Raw genomic sequence first — 22,595 nt, 5'->3', positions numbered from 1 at the left:
TTTGTGTTTTGGCAAATATTGCTGATATGTTTCGTGAAAAAGCACCGATGTGTCCGTGCCAACAATGGGGCAAATTACCAAGGCAACGAGTTTTGACCGATTCTTCAAGATGTGAATGGGGCCCATAGACTCAAGGGACAATGCGTGTCATAGCGAGGATGTGGAAAAGCTCAACATGACCAACTCAGACAGGATACAATTGTTTATCAGAAGGTGCAATCATAACCATAGGTGGGCAGTGGCGTAGGCTGGAGGAATAATACTTCCTTCACGGAATTAACCGTAACATTTTTGTGATCTTCATCCGAATGCTGTGCTGTCATCCTTTTATATAGGATTGGCTATTGTAAAACATACTTATATATATACAAAAAAACATCCCTATGCCTTGCTGCATAATATACAAAAACAATTCTCTGTGAGTGGAATTAAGTGCCGTGCCAAGTCTACCTGTCTGCTCATATCTCTGTAAGACTTGAATTGTGGGGCTTGTTAAGCCAGATATATGCCACTTTGGGAGATGGCCCACATAAATACAAAGGCCGAAATTAAGCCGCACCCTACTTCACTCGACCAGGGATATACATAAAAAATGTGCTGCATTCGCGATCTCATTTGATTTGTGAAATAAAATTCCCTACGCCAGCTGCCCGAATTTGAATACAGAACTCCATATCCATCAACATTTACACTGTATTACCTATTGTAAAATTAGTGGGTTAGCAATTTGAAAAAAAAACACGCCCATAATGTTGCAAACTTGATGTTAGTATTAAAATTATCAGCCTGTTATGTCATGATTAACATGATCAAGCCTCTGAAAATTGGGTCTGTTTAAAAAATCTTCAATGATGTGGAAGCACATCATGTTCCTGACGTTTGTAATATAGCGGAGTATTGATATACTGTACTGGGGCTCTATGTTACGCAACTTTAAAAGTGCTGGGACTGCATGTTCAATTAGGTCACACCGGTCATAGTGTTGGACTTTGGAAATACCTTTTTTTGTTCCAATAATAAAGTTTGTTAAAGTGTATAACCATTCACGGTTTTGTTGGAGCAGTTTCTGCTATTTGCAGAATCCTTAAGGCTCTATGTTAGCCAGTGTGCTTTGCAAAAAAAGATCCTTAACATTAAGACTGACAAGACAATGCAGTTATAATCATTATATATCTGCATTAGTAACCTATGATTACCGTACTCGCGAAATTAATTGAGCACCTGCATGGAGATTAGAGTGCCCTTTGTGTCCTACTAGCATCAGATTACAACTGCATCATTTCATTACATTGCTTTGTTGAAGTCGAATACATTGCATTCGTTGACTGTTCTCTTGAGTTGCCTAGGTTTCCAGTATTAGAATTTTAATTGTATCTATTGCGGAGGGCTTGTCGGCAATACGCGCCTCGCCCGTCGACCCCACTGATGCCCGCCCCATGTGTGCAGATACTACTGACTATTGTATGTAGGATGTCAGCATACATAGAGTCAGTAGATACTACTGACTCTATTGTATGTAGAATGTGTCAGCATAAATAGAGTCAGTAGATACTACTGACTATATTGTGTGTAGGCTGTGTAGGTATATATGTAGTCAGTAGATACCACTAACTATTGCATGTAGGGTGTGTAGGCATATATAGTCAGTGGATACTACTATTGTATGTAGGGTGTGTAGGCATATAGTCAGATACTACTGACTCTATTGTGTGTATAGTGTGTAGGCATATATAGTCAGATACTACTGACTCTATTGTGTGTAGGGTGTGTAGGCATATATAGTCAGCAGATCCTGCCGACTGTTGGATGAACTTTTAACCCCCACATTTGGGGGGGTCCGCTTCCTATAACTTTTTGATTCAGGCCTTCTGAAAGACTCTTATAATGCAGTTTACGGACAAACGGACACATGTCGGAACGCCGGGCTTTTATTAGAGATGAATGTCAACTGAAATACCAGATGCGCGGCATGTGACTCAAATGAGGCATCAATCAATCCAAGATTGACAACGCGCCACCTGTATTCAGCAAAAAAAACAAAGCTAAGACGAAGCGACGATGGCACTGAGAAAATTAAACTACGTTCAACTAAACAAAACGATAAAAGAAACGTATTTAGTTCGGTCCTATAGGGCACTGATTCTCACGGCTCGGCGGACTTCTGTTGGCAGAGAACACGCGGCTGCAGACGTAAAAGCTCCGTTCTGCTGTCCCAAGCAGAGTGGATACTCAGCAGGTCCATAGCAGATTGAGGGTGGTTTTCTTTTTTTGTGACGGGTACGTACGGGTGGATGGCATCGCTTAGAGAGGCTCGCTGACCGGTTTGTCTTTGTTATGAAAGCGAATAACACTGCGACCTTCAACTGGACTCTCTAGTGCACTGGTAAGCGGTTGCAGCTCCTGCACGAGGCGTCAGGAGCTCGTGTGAGATGGAGTTGGTCAAACGACTCTGGCGAGGAGGGTATTTTGGAGACGCTGGAGACGTTTTCTGTGGCCATCGTTTCTCATTGCAATGGACTAATGACGAATATGGAATGTGTTTATTGTTTCTACGCCCTTGTAATGGCTTTCCATGTTAGGGCGCTATGGAAATTGATATTTTTTTGTATAATTACTGAACACGAGCAAGCCCTTCATAATAACAGGTTCATAAAACATTATTTAATTACTGTATGTATACACATACATATAACTGGCACTGACAGAAAAGGAAGATAGTGATGTTTTGGACAACTGCCTTTGGGAAATCGTGCTTTACAGAGGGTCAGTGACAGTAAAAAAACACATGTTCTAATTTTTAATTAACCTGTTTTTATGTCATATTCACTGAATTCGCAACTTGATAACACGCCTTAATAACGTACAATTTTTTCACGTGCAGTTTTGTATTCACGAAAGCCAAGATTGTTTTACATTTTAGAAATCCAGAACTCAATGATCAATGACAATTTTGGTACAATTTATTTTCACCTTAGAAACACGACGTTTAAAGTACAAAACTTTCAGTGTCTATGGAAATCAAAAGAGAACATCGTTAGTAGGCTATAATAAATGCTTACATTGTGAATATCCTTTGGTCTAGTATTAAATTAGATCATATTAAGACTCGGAATGTATTTTGTACAAAAAAATGTGTACTTTAATATTCAATGCACCACCAACTGCACATATGAACATGGCTCAATTGTATCTGCTCGTACTGACCCAGAATTGCATGGCGAGTCCCACAAATATGCTCATTTGCATTCAGATGCACACAAACTCTACCATCTGTACACACCAAGCAACACATGTTGTTACAGTTTTGCGCATTTGCATTCATCAGTACCTCAGCGTGTATCACCCATTCAGTAAATGTGTGAAACATAAGCCATCATGTTCATACACACACACACACGTGAGCCAAAAACTATGCTTGTAGTGTCAGGTATGGAAACTTGCTTAATATACTTTGTCATAGCTGAACATCACTCACAAAACCTGCACTTGACAATGGCACTCCCTGTTTTGTACTTCTCAGGCAGGTGACATTCATCTGACTGGAATGTTGAGTTGTTTAAAAAAAATGCCATCAACCTACACATACTAAAATTTCCGAAATTCTTCAACGAGACAATCATACAAAGGCAAAACAAAATCATTGAAGCTCTGAGAAAAGATTCAGTCTTTGATTTAAATGCACTTAAGACACCCCGCTGACTTATCTTGCAATATATCCTTAGTAGAGTATTTAAATATTTAGTTACAATGGAAGCCTGAGACGCATTAGTAGACAAATATGATCGAGCATGTTCATTTTAATTAAGTACCTGGTAGGATCAACCTGTGCCAAGTCATGTTTGAGTGTTAAATGTTCCGTCCCAATTGATCCCTTTAACCCAATGGACCAGTTAAAATGTGTGACCTTAGGTTGCACACAAAACGTTTGGGCTTAGTTGCACAAAAAAACATCTGCAGGCGAAGACATTCGTTTTGCGAAGTATTTTCACAGTGACTTTGTTTTCATCTCAGCATGTTTTACTTGAAAGCAAGTTATTCATTTTAAACGTCAACAAGTCCAAGAAAACAAGGCAATGCACCCCTTGACGGAGTATTCTTTGTTTTAAAACAAAAAAAGGACTCGTGGTGGTTGCAAAGTTTTCAAGAAGCTTTACAGAAGTTGTAAAATTCCCCGGGGTTGATGTAAGATGTCGGCATTTGCACAAAAGCATGCAGTCATGTGGGGGCGGGAGGATTCTAAACGAAACACGCTTAAAGACAAATTCTGCACAACAGCTATACAGCGCATGATGTGTGTTTGCAAATGCCAAAGGTTTACAAACTCCTGCCTCCGATAGGTAACATAGCCTCTACGCATGCACTGGATCTGTTCGTAAGACAACAATTGAGAGATTACCTACTTAATAATCACAAGTACCTATTACTGCGTCTGTATACATTGCAGTGTTATTAAGTGTATTGTACACAAATGTGTCGAAATAATAACTCTAGGTTTTGTTTCACTTGGGCTGCTTAAACTATATATATTTGTTTTCACATGGTTACTAATATAATGGGAACACACACATTTACAGTAAAGTGCAATCAGACATGCTTTCGTGTTATAGGATGTGGCCCCCAGACAAAGCAGGTCCATTCCAGAGTGACTGTGTCCGTGACCTCAGCGTCCCTGCTATTTTGTGTTAATAAAAGCACCAACTACATTCACATCGCGGTGTTTCTTTGTTGTTTAAATTGATATGACATTTACACAGCAGAGATATATTCAACACTACAATAAAAACAAGACAAATATAGAAAATATAATTATTTGCAGCTATTCAAATAATGAGAGTATTGAATGAAAACTACTTAAATAACTTCATTTTTTGTTTGTTTTTTGGACACTGACAATACCAGCTTAACAAGCAGAAATGCTGGAAATTATAAAACATTCAACATATAGAAATTACTCTAATTAAAATGAACAATCGGTATAAGTTATATGTTAAAATAATCCCTATTTACATAATTAATCGATTCCTGTATCATGTTAGAATTAAACATGTATGGGTTAACATTTCATGAAGGCAATATAAAACATCAACAAAAACGGGCCATTGTGTTAAACCCTAAATGTCTATGTCAAAGCCTACGCACAAACAATCCATGCAACATGTCAATGTAAAAAATAATATGGTTTTATGGCAAAGGAATATTTATAAAACCCTTGCATGCTACACTAGTCAGTAGTACAATGACTGCTCGTTGGCTTTATTCTTACAGGCTTGCTAGCTTATGTCAATTAGTCTTCAGTAACTGATAATGCACCTGTTTTAAGTGTTTCTTGAATCATACATTCCAACCAGTCAGAAGATAAAGTCAATAAATGACTTCATCAACACCAGTTTTATTCTGGCAGTCTTTGCTTAAAAACAAAATGTCCCTTAATCAGTCTTGTCACCTGTTTGGTTAATAAACGATTAAAAAAGCCGGATAAGTTTCCATCCTTTTCTATGTATTGCCACCCTGCACGGTCCCCTAAAAACCAGCACACTTAATTCATAACCTCTCAGCAACAATAGCTTAATATAGGCTGATATTTTCCAACTTGAGAAACGTGTATCACATTACATGTTCCAACCTTTACTTCTTAGATTATTATGATCGTGATGAGTTGCGGGGTTGGTTAAAACAGTCGGTTTGCGAGCCCTATGCGTAGATCTCTTGGTCGCTGGTGCGCTGGTATGGCTGGGCAGCGGGGCGCCCCAGCATGTAGCTGCCCTGGTCTTTCTTGCGCATGCGGTAGACGAGGAAGACGATGAGCAGCACGGCCAGCATGAGGCCCGCGACACCGCCCGCGATCACCGCTGCAGGAAAACACGACAACAAAGATGACAACAACGATGACAACAACGATGAGGGTTCGTGTGTCAGCTTTATTTTTGCACCATCGTGACCGTGAGGTTGGTGACATAGGAGGCGTATCAATTCCCATGGCCACTGCTACTCCCGAGCGAAGAACGCACGCCCGCCACCTCTGTAAAACGGCGCTCAGGGGTGACGTCACACAAATTACGTTTGATGCGTTTCCAACAGCTTCTCGTGCATCCACCACGTGGATGCTCCGTTTCATGTGGTCTTCAAGGGAGTCATATAACAACGTCTATTTAATAATATGACTTTTTTTGTTTGCTCGTCATTGCTGACTGAGAACTATTGACATTATGGGTGACTAATATTTGACCGAAATTTGAACTTAATGTCAGTGCTTCTGGCTCAATCAGCAGAGGCAATAGACCCCAGACATTTCACACGAGGAACATTTACAATATTGCAAATTACCCTTTTGTCAATACACTGCTGGATTAGTATCTCCCCAAGCTGGTCAAGTGTGAGTTGGGAAAGTCGAGCAGCATAGAAGTACAGCGGAATAATGGATTTTGCTGTACTTCTATGCTGTCATCCACTATTCAAGCTCAAAACCTACTTAGCTTCCATGAACTGATGTGATCAGGCATATGAATAGCTTAATACATATAGAGTACAAAGAAATACAATAATACTAAAATATAACTTGATGTATTGGTAAAACAATCACAAGTCATTTTTCGTATTTCAATGGTGAAATTAATATTTACATTGTATGTGCATTTCTACTCCATGGTAAAGAGAGATACACTATACGAAGATATGAGGGCACAGAATCATTGTCTAAGATGTCAGAAAAATAAGTGTTGTATTCAGTCGAGCTTTATAAAAACACAGTCTAGCAACTCTAGCACAAGCGGTGTAGCTAATGCCGATCAGCAACGATGCTGCATAAAAGTGTAACAAAGCAAAACGCGCACTAATTGGGATAGTACTGGAGGTATATGCCAATAATATGTAACTACAAACTTCAGGTTCCAAGTCCAGTGTCTCTTTCAAAGTTTAATATTTTTAAACTTTGAATTAGAAAACAATGATTAAATACCTTACTTAATTGGTAACTGTTTAAAGCCATAATCTATTAAATTCCAGACAGCTGTGACAAAAAGCAATCGGCTACGCTGTCTTGGTTATCACTTTAATGATGATCATCTATTACAAAAATAATAGTGCAAATCACACTGTGGAATTAAAAGTCTACGAAAATTGTAATTTGAAAGGAATGATGCTAAACACTTCACATTTAAATCAATAGGTTGTCTTGTTAGATGGTGATATATATGTTAATATGTGACCACGTAATTTCGAGAGGATGTTATTATGTACAATGTTCCCTCATTATTTCACGGACTTACTATCCGAAATTTTGGATATCGGCAAATCACATTGTTTACGTGACAAACCTTACCAATTTTTTTATTATGGATATCGGTCACGAAAGCCTGTGTTAAACTCGCATCTGGAACTCTACACGACTGCATCGAGAGAAAGAGAAATAGAGAAAATGATGAGATAAAGTGATGAGAGAATGATGAGATACTTTAAAATTTATTTACATATATTTGTACTCATGTTTATGTAGTTAATAGCTTATTTATCTATTTATTCAAGGTAATTCATTAAAGCGATAGGTTTACATAGGCAAATATAATTTTCTGCGAAATGTCCTATTCACGAGCATGTCCGGAACGTATCCGTCGTGAATAACGAGGGGATACTGTAGTTAATGTTGGTGAAACAAATTAGGATTAAGAGGAGAAGGCAATGTCGAATGACAAAATGAGCTCGCGGAGAAGGCCGTGATGCGTGCACTTGTACCACAGCGCTACTGTTGCTGCTTTTATAGCGGTGTAGTTCATAATGAAATATAAATGTTGTTTTTTGCAACCTGCAATTTCGTACCATGAAGTTCACAGGTACGGCTTGTTTATAGCAAGATCATCATTTTTTCCGGAGTCAAACAGATTGAAAATGTCGCTACAGAAGCGTGTGTGGGCGCGAAACATTTACCTGCCAGGACCTCGGTGCTTTCGAGGGGATTCTCGGAGCCTTTCTTCTGAGCCATGACGTATGTCTCAACTTTGTTGTTCACGTCGGAGCTGAAGCGTGGCGTCTTTTTGGGAACGCTGATTCCGTTCGGCTCTTCCTCATCGTAGTTCTCGCCCAGATCATTTTTGGACTCCGTCTCATCTTCTTCCTTCTCGTCATCATCTGGGATCGTATTCAGGTCTTTACTTTGTTCCACCTGCAAGCCAGATCAAACGGTGTTCATTATAAACACAATAAGAAGTATTATAATTAACTTGACTATTTCAAAATCCATCCGCATTTCCCCCTTCAACGAATGAACTTGGAATTCCAGTTTTTCTGTAATAGTTTTTTTGTGTTGTATAATATATATGACCTCACTCTTCAAGCTCATGCCTGGGTGCATACAATATTATGTGTACTGTATTAAGCAACAGTGTGTTATGATTTATCATCCTGCCTTGCATAAAACACGAAGCTTGCAGTTTATATTTTGTATTATGGGAATGAAAACAACAAACACCAAAGATTGTCCAATTACTCCACCAAATAATCGTGGTGCTCATCTTTGTTGGTGGTCCTGAGCCAACTGTGTTAAATTGCACTTGCCTATGGTAAGGAGAAGTTTATACACTGGACAACAAATTTGTTCCTCCCACAAAGTGGTAGCATTTTACCAAAACTGGAGGGGATGATGGGCTACATTAATCACCGACTAGGATTCGGCCACCCGACTAATTTGACAGATTACAGAGAGACGCGTGTCGTTTGAATGGCTCTGACTGTTGTAAGCATGGCTTCTTGAAGGTAGAAACTATAATTGAATGTGGCACTTGTTTCTATGCTCCCTATGTGATGAGATTTAATACATTTTTCCGTGTCAACTGCAGTGAGAATATTTCATTCTGCATTGCATTCCACCAAATGATTTGTAGACAACTTGCAAATAACATTTTCGCCAGTACTTTATGAAAATCATTAAGTTATACCTGAATCTCCTCTTCCTGTTCACTGCTGTCGGGAGTCTCATCCTCCTCCGATTCCGCGTCAACATCACCTGGACATGAAAACAAGCAAGCATACTTTCAATTAGTTAAGAGAGTCGTGCACTAAAACATTCATTTCTGCACGATGATCAGTTAATGCATACGGATAATAAAAATTGAGCTCAACTAATGTGTCTTCATAAGGGTAGTTTCCACTGATATTCAACATAAAATGGCCAAATTTCCACTAATTTCTGCAGAACTGGCTGTGTTTGTTTTGGAGGAAAATACGTTTTTTTCTGAAAAGAATAACCCCTCATCTGACTTATAACTAGAAAGGAGCTGTGAAGATAGTTAATCTATAATGCAGTGTGTGTTAAAGAAAAAAGTGTACATATATCTCTAGCCATTTGGATTAAGTCGAATGGTTTATCGCTAAATACCCACGAGGTGAGTATACTGAACAAAATAAACTTGGAGAATCCAAATTAAATACAGTATTGTATGGTACTTATACCTGGGGGTATAGTACGTTGCAGCTAACAGATAATATATAACGCAGAACACCCACACATCAGAGTTATATTAGCAATCTTGCATCATGTCTTCTCATTCAGTTGAAACTATAAAAAAGCACAGAGGTGAACAGAGGGTGTGGGGGTATAATAAACCAACTCCTTGTTTCAACTGCTGTGCTTGGGAGATCGAATTGAACCCGTGACCTTTGTATTGGATGTCTGGTGTGCTGACCCATTACACCACCACCAGTATCTTTAAATTTTGAAGTTGCTGGGGAATACAAATACAATTTAATTCACAAAAACACACCTTTGTCTGTGCGTGAGTGACTGTGTTACGCTTAGTCCTACGAATTAGGCAACCTGAGTTAGATTCCCGCTCACAGCCAACACCTGTGACGATTATCTGAACTGTTCATGCCCCCCCCCCCCTGACCTACTAGGTCGACTCAGCCTTAAATGAGTACCTGGTGTGGTGCGTAAACATTACCACTGGGGAGATAAAGGCGGCCGGGCATGGTGTTGGCAACCCCCACCCCCTTGTGTGCCGTGCCAGCCTTCATAGGTGCTCGCTAACAGCCCTTGTCCCAACGGTCTGTTCAGGCTATGCGGGGGAAACTTAGTTTTTTGTTGTTGTTACGTTTAGTACCTGAGCCTGAGCCAGACCCTGAGCCAGAGAAGTCATCATCTTCACTTGAGATAATGTTGCTATCTTCGTCATCCAAGGTAGATTCTTCCTGGTCATCCCAGGTTGGTTCTTCTCCACTTGACATTCCCGAAGACTCATCCGTGTCGATTGAGTTTTGGACCAAGAAGCGGTATTCGGTGGCCTGGCGCCTCTATGAGAGAGCACACGGACACACACACACACAAGACCTTCAGTTCACTTGCTCGTGTGTTTTTTTATGGTGATTACACCTTGTACAGCATTGACAGACATTTATTTAGGGGTAATACAAGCAATCTTGCTTTTATTGGTCAGTAGTAATATACGAGCTTTAGAGAGACACATTGGCAGTAATAATAAAGCTAAGAGTGAAGATACCACAACTAAAGTAACCATGAATGCATAGTGATGATATTAAGGTCAACTTAGTTAATTCCACCGTCACCACCACACCTCACCCTCATTCTGTCAGGCCAGTCAACGCCTGACTTTCCTGGTCTGCTCTTAATGTAGCCCGACATCTGGCTTTGGGTTTATTCCGTGGTCAGTCTTATTAGTTTCACTGTCACTAACCTGCCCTCCATCCTGCACGTGGTCCACCCATCACCACCTCGTTTTACATTCCATCTACAAAACTGTCTTTCCACGATCTACTCCACGCATTCCAATTGCTCATGACGATGACATTCCAATCATTCCTCTGCAACAGTGGATGATTTCAAGTTTATATAGTAAGGGATTATTTAAAAAGTCAAGTTCAAGTTTATATTGCATAATCGGCTAAGAACTCAAGAGACCATGATGTTATATTCTTGGTTCTTTCGGTAAAGTCACGTAGAAGGGAAACAATAAAATAATAAAAATATAAAACAATAAAATTATCACGACGTTTCGACTGCAACACAAGCAATCATCATCAGGCGTGAAAAAACTAAAATTTTCTTGTTGTGGTTTTCACGCCTGATGATGATTGCTTGTGTTGCAGTCGAAACGTCGTGAGAATTTAATTGTTTTATATTTTTATTATTTTATTGTTTCCCTTCTACGTGACTTTACCGAAAGAACCAAGAATATGAATCCCTGCAGTCACGAAAGCTTTAAATCAAAATTAGACTATGATGTTCTCTCTTGCAAGAGTGACCTGGGGCATTAGTCTGCTAGGAGGGGACAATGATCGCACATGCCGAGGGGTGATATTTGCCACTGATGTGAATTGGCCCATATTGAGGCTGGGTCACTGTGACTGTTAAACACTCTGTCAACACAACCACGTGTGAAACATCTCTGGGGGGGGGGGGGGGGTACGTGACAAAATTCACGTGACGGCAGCAATCTCATGAGGTATGATTACACAAGGTTACTAAGTATGCTGCTGATCTGTGTTTTTTGCACTTTGCATTTTTAAAGCTATGCACTTGTCTATTGCAGGGAATTCGTTGAAAGCTATGCATTGTCTATTGTATGGAATTCGTTGAACCTGTGTACTTGGACGTCTAGGCCATCCGCTTGCTCTGCTTTAGCTCTTTATTGCAAGTGACATTTTATTAACTTTTATTTTACCAATAATACATTCTTCAAACCAATCATAAAAATATCTTCAACCTCCCACATCCCAATAAGCATCAGCCTTCCACCTCTGCTACATGTTGATGTAAAGTGTTAATTCCGCTTTAATGCTACGACAGTTAAAAGGGCTTCTGGGGGAACACGACGACAAGCACAAGTTTAAGAGCAATCATATATATTGAATATGCTTTAATGCACATGTCACTTTAAGGTGTTACTGCATTAAAGTTTAACATTAGGCTCGTGCGTTTGATGACTTATTGGCATATCCCAGTAAACATGCAACCTTGAGCCAACGTTAGTTGACGTTTGGGCGAACGCTGGTTGACGTTGAGTCAACGTTGGTCCGATATCACCAAACGTTAGCCCAACGTCTGCACAATTACCGAAATGCGATTGACAAATCAGAGTACAGTAATAATTACAATCAATTGAGCACAGAACAAGGCGTACTGCATTCAATTGATAGGTCGTTCCACCTCTATTTCTTCAGTTCAACCGAAGTTTCACCTTGAATTGACAGTTGATTTCATTTCGATCTCAAATGCTCTCAGGGTCACTGTCCAACTTAATAGCCGTTGTGTGCTTAGGAGGTTGTGTAATGAGATGTCCCTAAACAAATAAGATGTGCAACCTGTTGTTGCCAGTATTGATCGATTGGTACACAAAGATTAAAATGAATTTGATTGTCATGTGCTTTTGGTAATGATGAACCACAATGTACACGAACAAAAGTGCATAACCCACAGTTGGTTACAACAGCGAATTCCCGGTACTTCCCGTAGACAAAAAAAATCTAATATTTTGTAACCTAAACCAACAACAAATGCCACAGCAACTAACCATACTTGGCACAAACAACGCAAAGCATGAAAATACTTAAGTAAAAAAAAACACCTTTTCCATTAAAAAAATCATTTATTTTAGTAGTCGTTTTGTTTACATTACGGACATGGGGTTTTTTTTTATTTAAGCTTGGAAAGGACATCTTCATGACTGGGCCAACTGCGGGTACTTTTCATAAAGCTCCACGGATCGTGTTGCAAGAAACACTGCGATGGCAGTTGAAAAGAAAGGCATCCGGGAACCAGACAGCACAGATGTACGTGGGGAATTTACACCACAGTACAATGAAGAGGGGATTCTCACGGACCAAACAGGAAGACCGCAGCGACGTATAAGGAATCGCTGTATTTCAATTCACAAGGCGGCCGCGTGAGCTTCCTCAGCTTGTTTTTCCTCTCACTGAATATTCTGAGTAGGTTGATTTACTCTTTTGGTAATCGATTGTCGGGGTTTCCAGCGAAATCTGAACAATCCAAACACAAGGACCAGGATATCAGTTTCTCTTTCACAGCTTGCGGTTTAACCACATCTCTTACTTAAACACACCTGTTCTAGCACAAGCCATGGTCACGATCAATGCACGAGTTCAAATGCCCTCTGATGTCGATTACTTCACAAACTGAGGGCGCTTTCTAATCTACTGTGCATACCATGTGAATACTGTAGAGTAATTCAAAAATAACGCACGCAATTATTTGGTGGTTAATTGTTCAGGGGCTCCAATTAATCATGATTGGGTACCATTTGGTGCCAAATGTTAGTGGTAAGCCTTGTAGTTAAAGCACCCTCATTTTCTCCTTCATGTATTGCAAAAAAATACATTCCTGAGCTGTACACGTGAAATGGGACGTTCAAAGCGAAGCCATATTTTCCCCGCCTGGGGGTTACTGTGGGTCGATATATTTGAAACGTGTGCACACCCATCATGTGAAAATACTTACCGTTTCCCGGCAGCACTTAATTAAATATATAAATCACACAAACTTTTTTAAAAAAAAAACCCAAACCGACCCACAAACAGGCAAATTACACTACAAGGTGCTGTTCATCTTGAAAATTACCAATTCATGTAAAAAGCTGATTGTGCTTTTTTTTTTGTCAAATCAGATTCCACATGTGTACATTGTTCGCCAGGGATCATTCCCTGAGGATGACCACAAAGCTACTTTTGATGGCTCACAAACGGTCTACCTTATAACGCCTAACAGATGCCCCATCATATTCTTGCTGCCTTTAATGGGAGGCGCTGCAATGGCATCGCCATCCAACAAAGGGCACTGAATGCCGGCCTTTGCCCAACGAAGTGCACAATAGATTGTATATGCGGTTATTGGTCACCGAGCTGAGACCATCTTCTCACTCTGCCTGCGAAGCTGGTTTATATCTGGTGACGACGATCCAAATCCAGAACCTCAGCTGTGTCAGCTGAGTGCCAACATGAGCCTTAATCAACCCGACCAACCTCTGGATATATACAGTATATATAAAAAATAGATTAATGAGAGGAGGTAAAAAGTTGATTAAGCTCGTCTATAGCTCACATATATGTAGACGCATGCGGGTCATACCAGCCTGATTATGTAACAAAATTCTATGAACAATTGCATGCTGCACACTCTGTCATGTCCAATGATGCACACCTAATTATGAGTGACTGACACTCATTATAGTCATTTTCATGTTGGGCTGCAGCAAAAATACTTTCTATTCATGAGTTATGCAGATTGAGATTTTTTTTAATTCAAGCTATTATTTATGGTTAAACACAGCATTACTCTATGACCACTTCCTTAATTGTAATCTGGTCCGATAAACATAACAAAAAAAGGTACTATAACTGGATTGTTTTTTTAAGTTGTTGACTGAAAAATATTAGATTGGTGAAAACTAACTTCATATTATCAATTAAACAGATGGTCTAAAAGAAATGCAGTAGAGAATACTTGAATTGCTTAATTATTGTAAAGCTAAACTAAAACCAATAATTTTCCAAATATCTGGACAGGACCAACGAGAAAGAACTGTAAACTCATAATAAAGGTTGGTCGCGAAAGCCTACGTGTTAAACGAACTGTAAACTCGGCAAAGTTTTCCCTACATCAGTAAAAAAAATCCAACTTATCATTTATAGGACTGAAATTACCATATCTACTGGCAATACTTTATGTATGCTGTATAGACATAGATGCGTTTGATTATAATGTCTGCACAGCGTACAGTACGGTACATTTATCTTCTTAAAGTGAGCACTGGACAACCACTGCCATACACTGCAGCAGTACGTTCCCCAAAGTTTTCAAAATATCCGATTACATATGATGGCTTGTGCATGTCATCTGGACAACAGCTCTGGCAGCCAGTAACACATTGGTGGGATAAGTACTGTGTGTAGTCGCTACAGAGTCAGCTTATGCCAGATATTGTGAAACAAGCCAATGAGTCTCGTGGTTTCATGGTTATCTGCATTCAACATCAAGCTAAATATTTCAGCAAGAAAATACTTGAACACTGTGCCAACGAAACTAAATTTAAAGAGTACAAAAGCCTCATCTTAAACACACTCTGAGAATATCAATGTCCCGCCACATCAAACAAGAACATGACTCTGGTCATCTCTGTTGGTAATCTTGAGCCATTGGTGTAAATTCCACAATTCCTATGGTGGAGTCCATCCTCTGCAATGCAAAATAGCTGTTTACTTCTCGGAAGAAAATGGAGCCTCACCAAAAGGGGCTTATTGTATGAACCTGGAGGAATGATGGGCTGAATTGACCCTGACTGAAATTAAAACTCAGTCTTAGGATTTGGAGCCCTGCTGTTCTTTCAATTGTAGGCTATATCCCAGAAATGGGGTGGGGAATGTATAATGTACTGTACCTAAAATAATTATACTGCAGTAATGTCGTGTGTGGGAAGCCCCTCTACTCATTCACATACATGAGCACAAGATAAAACTGTAATAGCTTTTACAGGGACTTCCCGTTCACCATATGCAGATACTCATTTACGGAAAGAAGCACTTCAACTCTTGACTTGATATTCATTGTTCCAGAACGGTAACATATTTGGCAGTGGTATAGCTGAATTTATATAAATATTGTTAAATATATTTTTACCGATTCACTGCTAATGCATGATACATTTTTATTAAATAGCACGGCCTATTAAAACAAATAGGTGTCACTCTCTATCCACTGCTGAATGAAGTCATTATTATTGTGACATTAATAACGGAACAAGCTCACACTGGGTTCTAGTGATGGTTAAAGTGTAACTCACCGCCGATAAGAGTCAAAGAACCCATCTGGCGAAGGACACAAAGCTCGCCTTCAGCAGTCAGAATTATGATGCAAGAAATACGGTTGCCACAGAAATTTGGAATTTTGCACACAGAGGCCAATATAGCCGTGACCTTCTAAGACAACTGTGGCTCAGTAATACAGGGACACCAGAAAAACATCCCCAGACATATCTATTAACTGCTCCCACCCCAATCTGTGCCTGTGCGTTTACTCTTTTTCTTCCCCTCCATACACAAAAACACACAAGCGCCATTGACCCTGTGTGTTCACACTCCACCACACCCACCACCTATGCATATACTGCGCAGGGTATATGTCACGACCGTGCACGGTATATTACACAGGGCGCAATGTGTGTGAGACTATACACTGACGCTGTGTGTAGACAAATATTAACTCTGCATGGCAGGTGTACCAACAACACTTTACTTTTACGATGCCAGCGATAAAGGGCGCTGTGTGACCCTGTAACAATATGGGACAGCCAAAACTGGGGCAACTGTCAGTGAACAACCATTTCGGCTGAAAAATAGAAGATTACCCTTTTTTCCCCGTATATTACATTGTATGGCTTACCAGCTCAAGAGTGCATTCACTCATGCAATAGCTCCAGGCTCCCTTTTCACCACCGTCTTGAGCACACAAAGCCAGTGAGGCTCTGAGACCTAATACTCGCCACAAGATCGCCATCTAATAATACCTCGAATGACCCATTTCAACACTCTGCACGTTTTGTTTGTAACCATGTCTAACAGGACCAGTGTTATGAAGCCTTACAAAGTCAAAATTATAACTTTGTGGCGCACTCTCTCTCTCTCTCTACCGTAGTTTTGCTTAAAATGTAGTTTTTCTGTGCTTTTGTTTTTCAGTCAAATTTGTGTTTGGCATCTTAGCACGAGGTGAGCGGAGGGAGAACATTGCACGCAGGAGCACTCAATGTCGGGCACACAGCGAACAGCGTACACACACATGCAGTATTTTGAAGCCGAAACGAGTGCCTTGGAAGTGTTGTTACAGCGTGATTTGCAAACCTAGCTAGCAGCTTCACTCCTCCCAAGCTCACTCCGATCACGCTGAAAGGCGAGTGTTTCTCCCTTTGGCAAGGGTTGTCATAGGGACCAGGCCTGGTTGTGTGCGTGGTAGATGTTCATGGTGCGGGTGTCACGAAATTCTTTACAAATAGTTGAGGATGCTGTTTGTTCCTCCTCAGTCCGTATTACTGTCTTCTTTACAGTGATAGGGGGTTTCTCTGTATAATTACGGTGACAATGACGGTGAAATAACAACTCTCCATGTGAGCTAGTTTGTAGTCTTAAAGCTTTCGTGACTGCAGGAATTCATATTCTTGGGTCTTTCGGCAGTCACGTTTGCTTGTGTTGCGAACGAAACGTCGTGATCTATTATTTTTGCTACCTACGTGACTTTACCGAAAGAACCAAAGAGTATTGTATTCACGTGGATAGGTTCAAAAGAAAATATTTTTAAAAATAACAAAAAAAACCTGGACGTTTCGATCACAACACAAGCGATCATCATCAGGAGGCAAAAAGTGTTGCGATGGAAACGTCGTGTTTTTGTATTTTTTAAAAAATATTTTCTTTGAACCTATTTACGTGACTTTACCGAAAGACCCAAGAATATAGATTGTACAGTGTTGACTTTGGGTCTGGAGAACGACAGAGTGGCAAAAGAAAACGTGTTTCAACAAGTGACACGGAGCTCAAGAATGTACAGAAGAAACAGAAATTGCATTCCATAACACAGCCTAAATAGGACCACCCATACGTGAGCCCCAAAGGAATATTTTTGTGGCTTTCATCCAAAAGCAGCTCAGACTTTAAGACATTTTAATAACCCTTGAATTGATGTGGTCGCGATATTGTTTAACTACACTGTAAACAGGGCTTCTTCATCCCAGTGTGTCCACGTTGGCTCGCAACAACATAAACTTATTTTTTAGCTCAGTAGGTCAACTGTGGGACATGTGGCCCACAGATGCCAACAATTGATGAATTAGATGAGGAAAAAAAGACGAAGTTAAAAGCAACCAGCACAGATGTGAAAAGGCACTCGGTGTGTTTTTGCGGTCACAAAAACAAACAGCAGACACTCGTTTTGTGAATTTCTAAACTTGGAAACATATCAGTGGAATAAATGTGAGGAATGTAAGGCCAGTTGAGTTCCAGACACGAGTCAGAACATAACAAATAGCATCACTGGGTGAGCAGTATAGCATTCACAGATGATGATGCGTGCCTGTGAATATCCGCAAAACCCTTTAAACTGAGCCCACAGCAACATTTAGCTTACATTATAGCTGTGTTTACCATTTTCTCTGAGGGGGAATCTCCCTTCTCTCCATGAATGCATCATTGGGGGTATTCCCCTTGCTACCTACACCTCCCAGTAACATCACAGGCAATTACTGTGCTCTTGATTATGCCAACACAAGCTCCAACGCCAACAAAATATATCTGCAATGGGCAACCCCAAAAACGTCTGCAGACGCTGCACCTATTTTTCACGGATGTTGAAACCAGATAAGCCTTCGACTTCTTTAGTTCCTCATTGAGACGTGCTCCGATTGACCATGACGATAACAAACATGTCTGACGTTTAAATCCACGAGGAGCATGGGACAAGTGACGCTCACCAAAGATATAGACCACTGCAGTGTGAGTGCCTCTGACTGATGTACTCGTGCCATTGCTTCAGTGAGTGGTGCAATATTACTCCTACGTTGGCAGTGTAAGATGGGCACCGTGTATTAATGTATGCCTATATTTTTTTGAAAAAAACCGAAATATTACTCACATGTAACCCATACCACCAGTCGATGGCACACGAGTTCGATCTCTGTGACATTAAGTCGTTGATTAGATAAGAATAATAACTCCGAGGAAATTCCTAAGCCAAGTGTTGACCTACAACACGCAGGGGGGTTGGCTTCTCCAAAGCTTGCAAATTGGGGGGCCGGGGCTGATGTTATCTTTGTTAGTTATTTAAGGACACACCTCTTAATGTGTGCACAAACTACTGTAAAATACACAACGGTACTTTCGTGTCCTAGCACGTAAATGTGTTTGTCTGTCTCTGCCGAGCGGGGCGCTAACACAACGAACAGGCCACATGCAGGCACGATCTCTCCCCTCTTCCCCCGTGTTCAACTCCTGTGCACCCTATGAATTCTTAATCGGATCCTGCCATCTGCAAAGATTAATTATTGGACATTGCCACAGCTACTGGTGACTTGGGCCCTTTGGGACAAAAAAACCTCCCCATAATCCCGCCACCCTCATAAGAGGATTTTGCTCCCACACGGTTATATATATATTTATTTTTGAAAACACACTAAGAGCAGCTTTTGCATTCCACATGCTTCTTAAAGCCTGGTGACAAACCAGTACACATACGGTAGGGGTGGGCGACAACTTTATACGTATAAGTAATAACTTGCACGCATCTTGCCCTGCAAAATGCTGGTTATTAACAACGCGTGCATCTGTAAACGAATGTGGTTATATTGATTTTGTTATTACGTGATGCTTACCAGTGTTTGCGATATTGCTGATGTGGTCCACTGTATTTAAATATAAATGTACAATTTTTTTTATTTTATTTCACTAAGTAAGGCCCACTGAGCTTTATAGCTCTTTTTCAAAATTTATAGCTCTTTTTTCATAAGCGACCTGGCCACAAATGATAGCCAAACGAAGCGGCCCATCATGTGGAAATTTATAGCAGCTCAAACGCATGGTTCTCAACGTGGAGGGGAAAAACCGGTGAAAAATCCACTCGACCACGGAGAAAGAGACATGCAAACTCCAAATGTACAGCAGGCGTCAGGGTCGGGATCGAAGCCACGACCTCCTGTATACCAGGCGAGGTAGGTAGCGTCTCGGCCACTCAGGGGGATGATGATGATGATGATGCCGCATGAGTCCACGTGTGTTGTCCTGTGGGGAGGGGATGCCGGGGTCCCCGGTGACGGCCCCTACCAGTGCCTTCATCTCTCCCCACACACACACACCACGTTATCTTGAAACACTGGGCACCCACACAAAGCAGGGGTGAGTCAACCTGTGTGTGGGTGGTGGTACACTCACTTCAGGCTGAGTCAACCTCGGTAAGGATCAGAGATGCACTTAGTGGGGGTGGGGGAGGGCGCAGCGGGGAAGCTTCCCTCCCTAAATAATGTAGAATTATAAATAAGGTAAACGTATTCCCGATTGGTCACTTTTGGTAGCACAATCATTCAATCTCCCCCCCTCCGAAATGTTTATGTGCGTGCGCCACTGGTGACGATCATCCCCACCTCCCGAGGCTGATCGTGTCGGAATAAATCAAACTCCCTCTGTCCCACCACTGTAGTGATGTATTCGTGCCGTTTGTGAGATTGTAACGACACGGTTCTGGAAAAACGTCCCACCACAGCATAACCTCTTGCAATGACAACGCTGAGTAGGCGTTTGTGTGTAAATGTGACGCTGTCAGGGAGTAGGACCCAGCTCCAAAAGCAAAAACGTGAACACGTTCCAGAGGAACGTGCCCTTTGCACTTCAGCTGTCAGACTTGGACCAAAGTGGCACGAGGCTGTGATTATAATATACATTATGCATGACGCAAGCCTGGTCACGTCAATAACGCAGAAGCCAACTTTTGTCCGTGTAAGTACTTAAATACTTTACAGAAAACCACAGAGTCAGCATTCACAAACATTTTCTTCATCCACTGCTCGATTAAGGCTTCCGCTATACACCGTGTCGGTCTTGGGGGTTATTTAACCATACTTCACCACACTGATCAACCCGGATTAGTGATGACGGGTGGTATACCAGCACCGGTTTAAATATCACTCACCACTGATATTATTCATGGCCGGAAATAAAACTCAAAGATTGCTCGGTTCATAGTCGAGTGCGCTAACCACCGCATCACCTCGGAATGTATGTCGCAGTGATTTGCTGGACACCCAAAACCATGCATTCTACAAAAGTCATTCTATTTTTTTTGCGAATGGCAACATGTACAGGAGCTCAATGCCAATGTCGACGCCTGATAGAAACGAGAGTGCTTTCTGGAGGTATGTCCTCCTTTAATCTACAACATTGGAGGCCGCTTCACAACACGCGACTACAAAAACACTGCCGCTCACTGGCAAGGTTCCGTGCCCTGTGAGGCAGAGAGAAGCGAGCGAGCGAGCGCGAATTTACAACCGGGGCAGTTTGTCGTGCCAAAAACTAGTCATGCGACGGCGCTTAAATGGTGTAAACTCTGAATAAAGGCCCCATAAAAACAGCCAGCCTCCAGCAAGAGCAATCCAAGCGCAATGTGGCGAACTGTTCTGTGAAAAGTCAGCTTAACGCGCGCCCGTTCACGACCACGGCTACTCCTGTACATGGGACCCCCCCCCTCCTCCTCTCCCACGTTGCCAAATGCCCTCCCGGATTGAGTGATGCGTCGTCAGATGAGCGGTTGAACTCCAGGAACACACACACACACGCACACACAACAAGAGTTTCTGGCTACTGGCTACGGGGACTTGATCGCAAGACACGTACGTAATTGCATATACACATGCGCGTACGGAAGCTAAAATAAAAAAAACATCACGTGTTCAAGTCCCAGGTGTGTGCGTGCGCTTGGGTTTACGTGCGTGTGCAAAGTTGACGGCAACTTGTTTGCGCAGGGCATCGTAAGAGCCCCACAACAGTGCGTGGACTTTGAGACGCAAGTAGTAACCATCAAGACAACAACAAGAAAACGACAACAGCAAAAGCCACCACCACCCACCACTACCACCCACCACTACCACCACATTACACGCTGCTGCGGGTTTATAACGACTAATTTTCGGTTGCTTTTATCACTGCCCACAGCTTGGCAATTCGCGGAAGTGTCATCATGAACACACGAGCCGTAACCCTGCCTGGACTGCTCAGCTCCCTCGCAGGGGAGGGAGGGATCCTGTAATTTGGTGGTGGTAATTCCACGTTCCTATGGAATGGACTAGTTTAAATTATAATTCAATATTACTTCAAAGTTACCTGTTGATTTTTTTTCACACGCAAAACCGGAGGGGGGAACACACACACACACATGGCGTACATTGCGCAAGACATCGTTTGGCATTAAACAGCGCTGTCCGCGATGGTGATGATGAAGATGATGCCTACTTTGACCATGTCTGTACTGTCACGTGCGAATTAAAACTCACCGTTTCTCCTTTGGCCACCGTCGTCAGGCAAACCAACACGAGAAAGCACGTCTTCCACATCACGACGGGTTTGTCGCTTTTACAACAATTAAAAAAACAAGCCTTTTTGTTGTTGTTGTTGTTGCCGCAACAACAACAGAGAGAGAGAAAAAAAGGCGAGATCGAGAAAAGAAACGCCACAGAGACGCCGGGCTCGACACGGGTTCCCCAAACCGGCGGACTAAGCGACGGGGACTCCTTCCTTCGTGTTTCCCGCTACCTGTGACCGAGACTCAACAAAATGCGGCGCTGCGTGCGTGAGCGCGTGGGGCTTATAGCGCGCGCGGGTGGCAGCAGCAGCAGCACCAAAGCCCCCACCACCACCACAGCCCCCACCACCACCACGGCTTCCACTGAGCACTGACGTCAGCAGCACATTGTTGGGCGCTGACGTGCTGGATCACCACCACCCCCGCCCTCCGGTACCACAGACCTCGGAGCAGAATGGGAATTTCCACGGGACAGAAACTGCGAGTTAATTCCGCCAACCACCGGGAAACTCAAAACGACCTACCG

General features: G+C 41.7%; 1 protein-coding gene across 2 annotated transcripts; it reads right to left on the bottom strand.

Annotated features, from left to right (window-relative positions):
- Window positions 1–2,942: 2,942 nt before the first annotated feature.
- On the bottom strand, window positions 2,943–22,380 carry LOC116942634 (uncharacterized). Of its 2 annotated transcripts, none has more exons than XM_032954784.2 (5): window positions 22,041–22,380; window positions 10,092–10,281; window positions 8,928–8,995; window positions 7,921–8,155; window positions 2,943–5,849 (listed from the first exon to the last, which is right to left on the bottom strand). In XM_032954784.2, exons 1-5 carry the CDS (start codon window positions 22,098–22,100, stop codon window positions 5,692–5,694), a joined length of 711 nt encoding a protein of 236 aa, XP_032810675.1. In that variant the 5' UTR covers window positions 22,101–22,380; the 3' UTR covers window positions 2,943–5,691. The 2 variants fall into 2 exon arrangements, with proteins under 2 accessions (XP_032810675.1, XP_075923383.1); XM_076067268.1 differs by lacking the exon at window positions 22,041–22,380 and adding an exon at window positions 19,702–19,848.
- Window positions 22,381–22,595: the final 215 nt, after the last annotated feature.

The sequence above is a fragment of the Petromyzon marinus genome, chromosome 15 (genome assembly GCF_048934315.1).
Source record: "Petromyzon marinus isolate PM22_M1 ecotype Great Lakes invasive population chromosome 15, UKy_Petmar_22M1.pri1.0, whole genome shotgun sequence".
Taxonomy (NCBI): domain Eukaryota; kingdom Metazoa; phylum Chordata; class Hyperoartia; order Petromyzontiformes; family Petromyzontidae; genus Petromyzon; species Petromyzon marinus.
The sequence above is the reverse complement of the archived record's forward strand: the minus strand, read 5'-3'. Positions and strand labels throughout refer to the sequence as shown.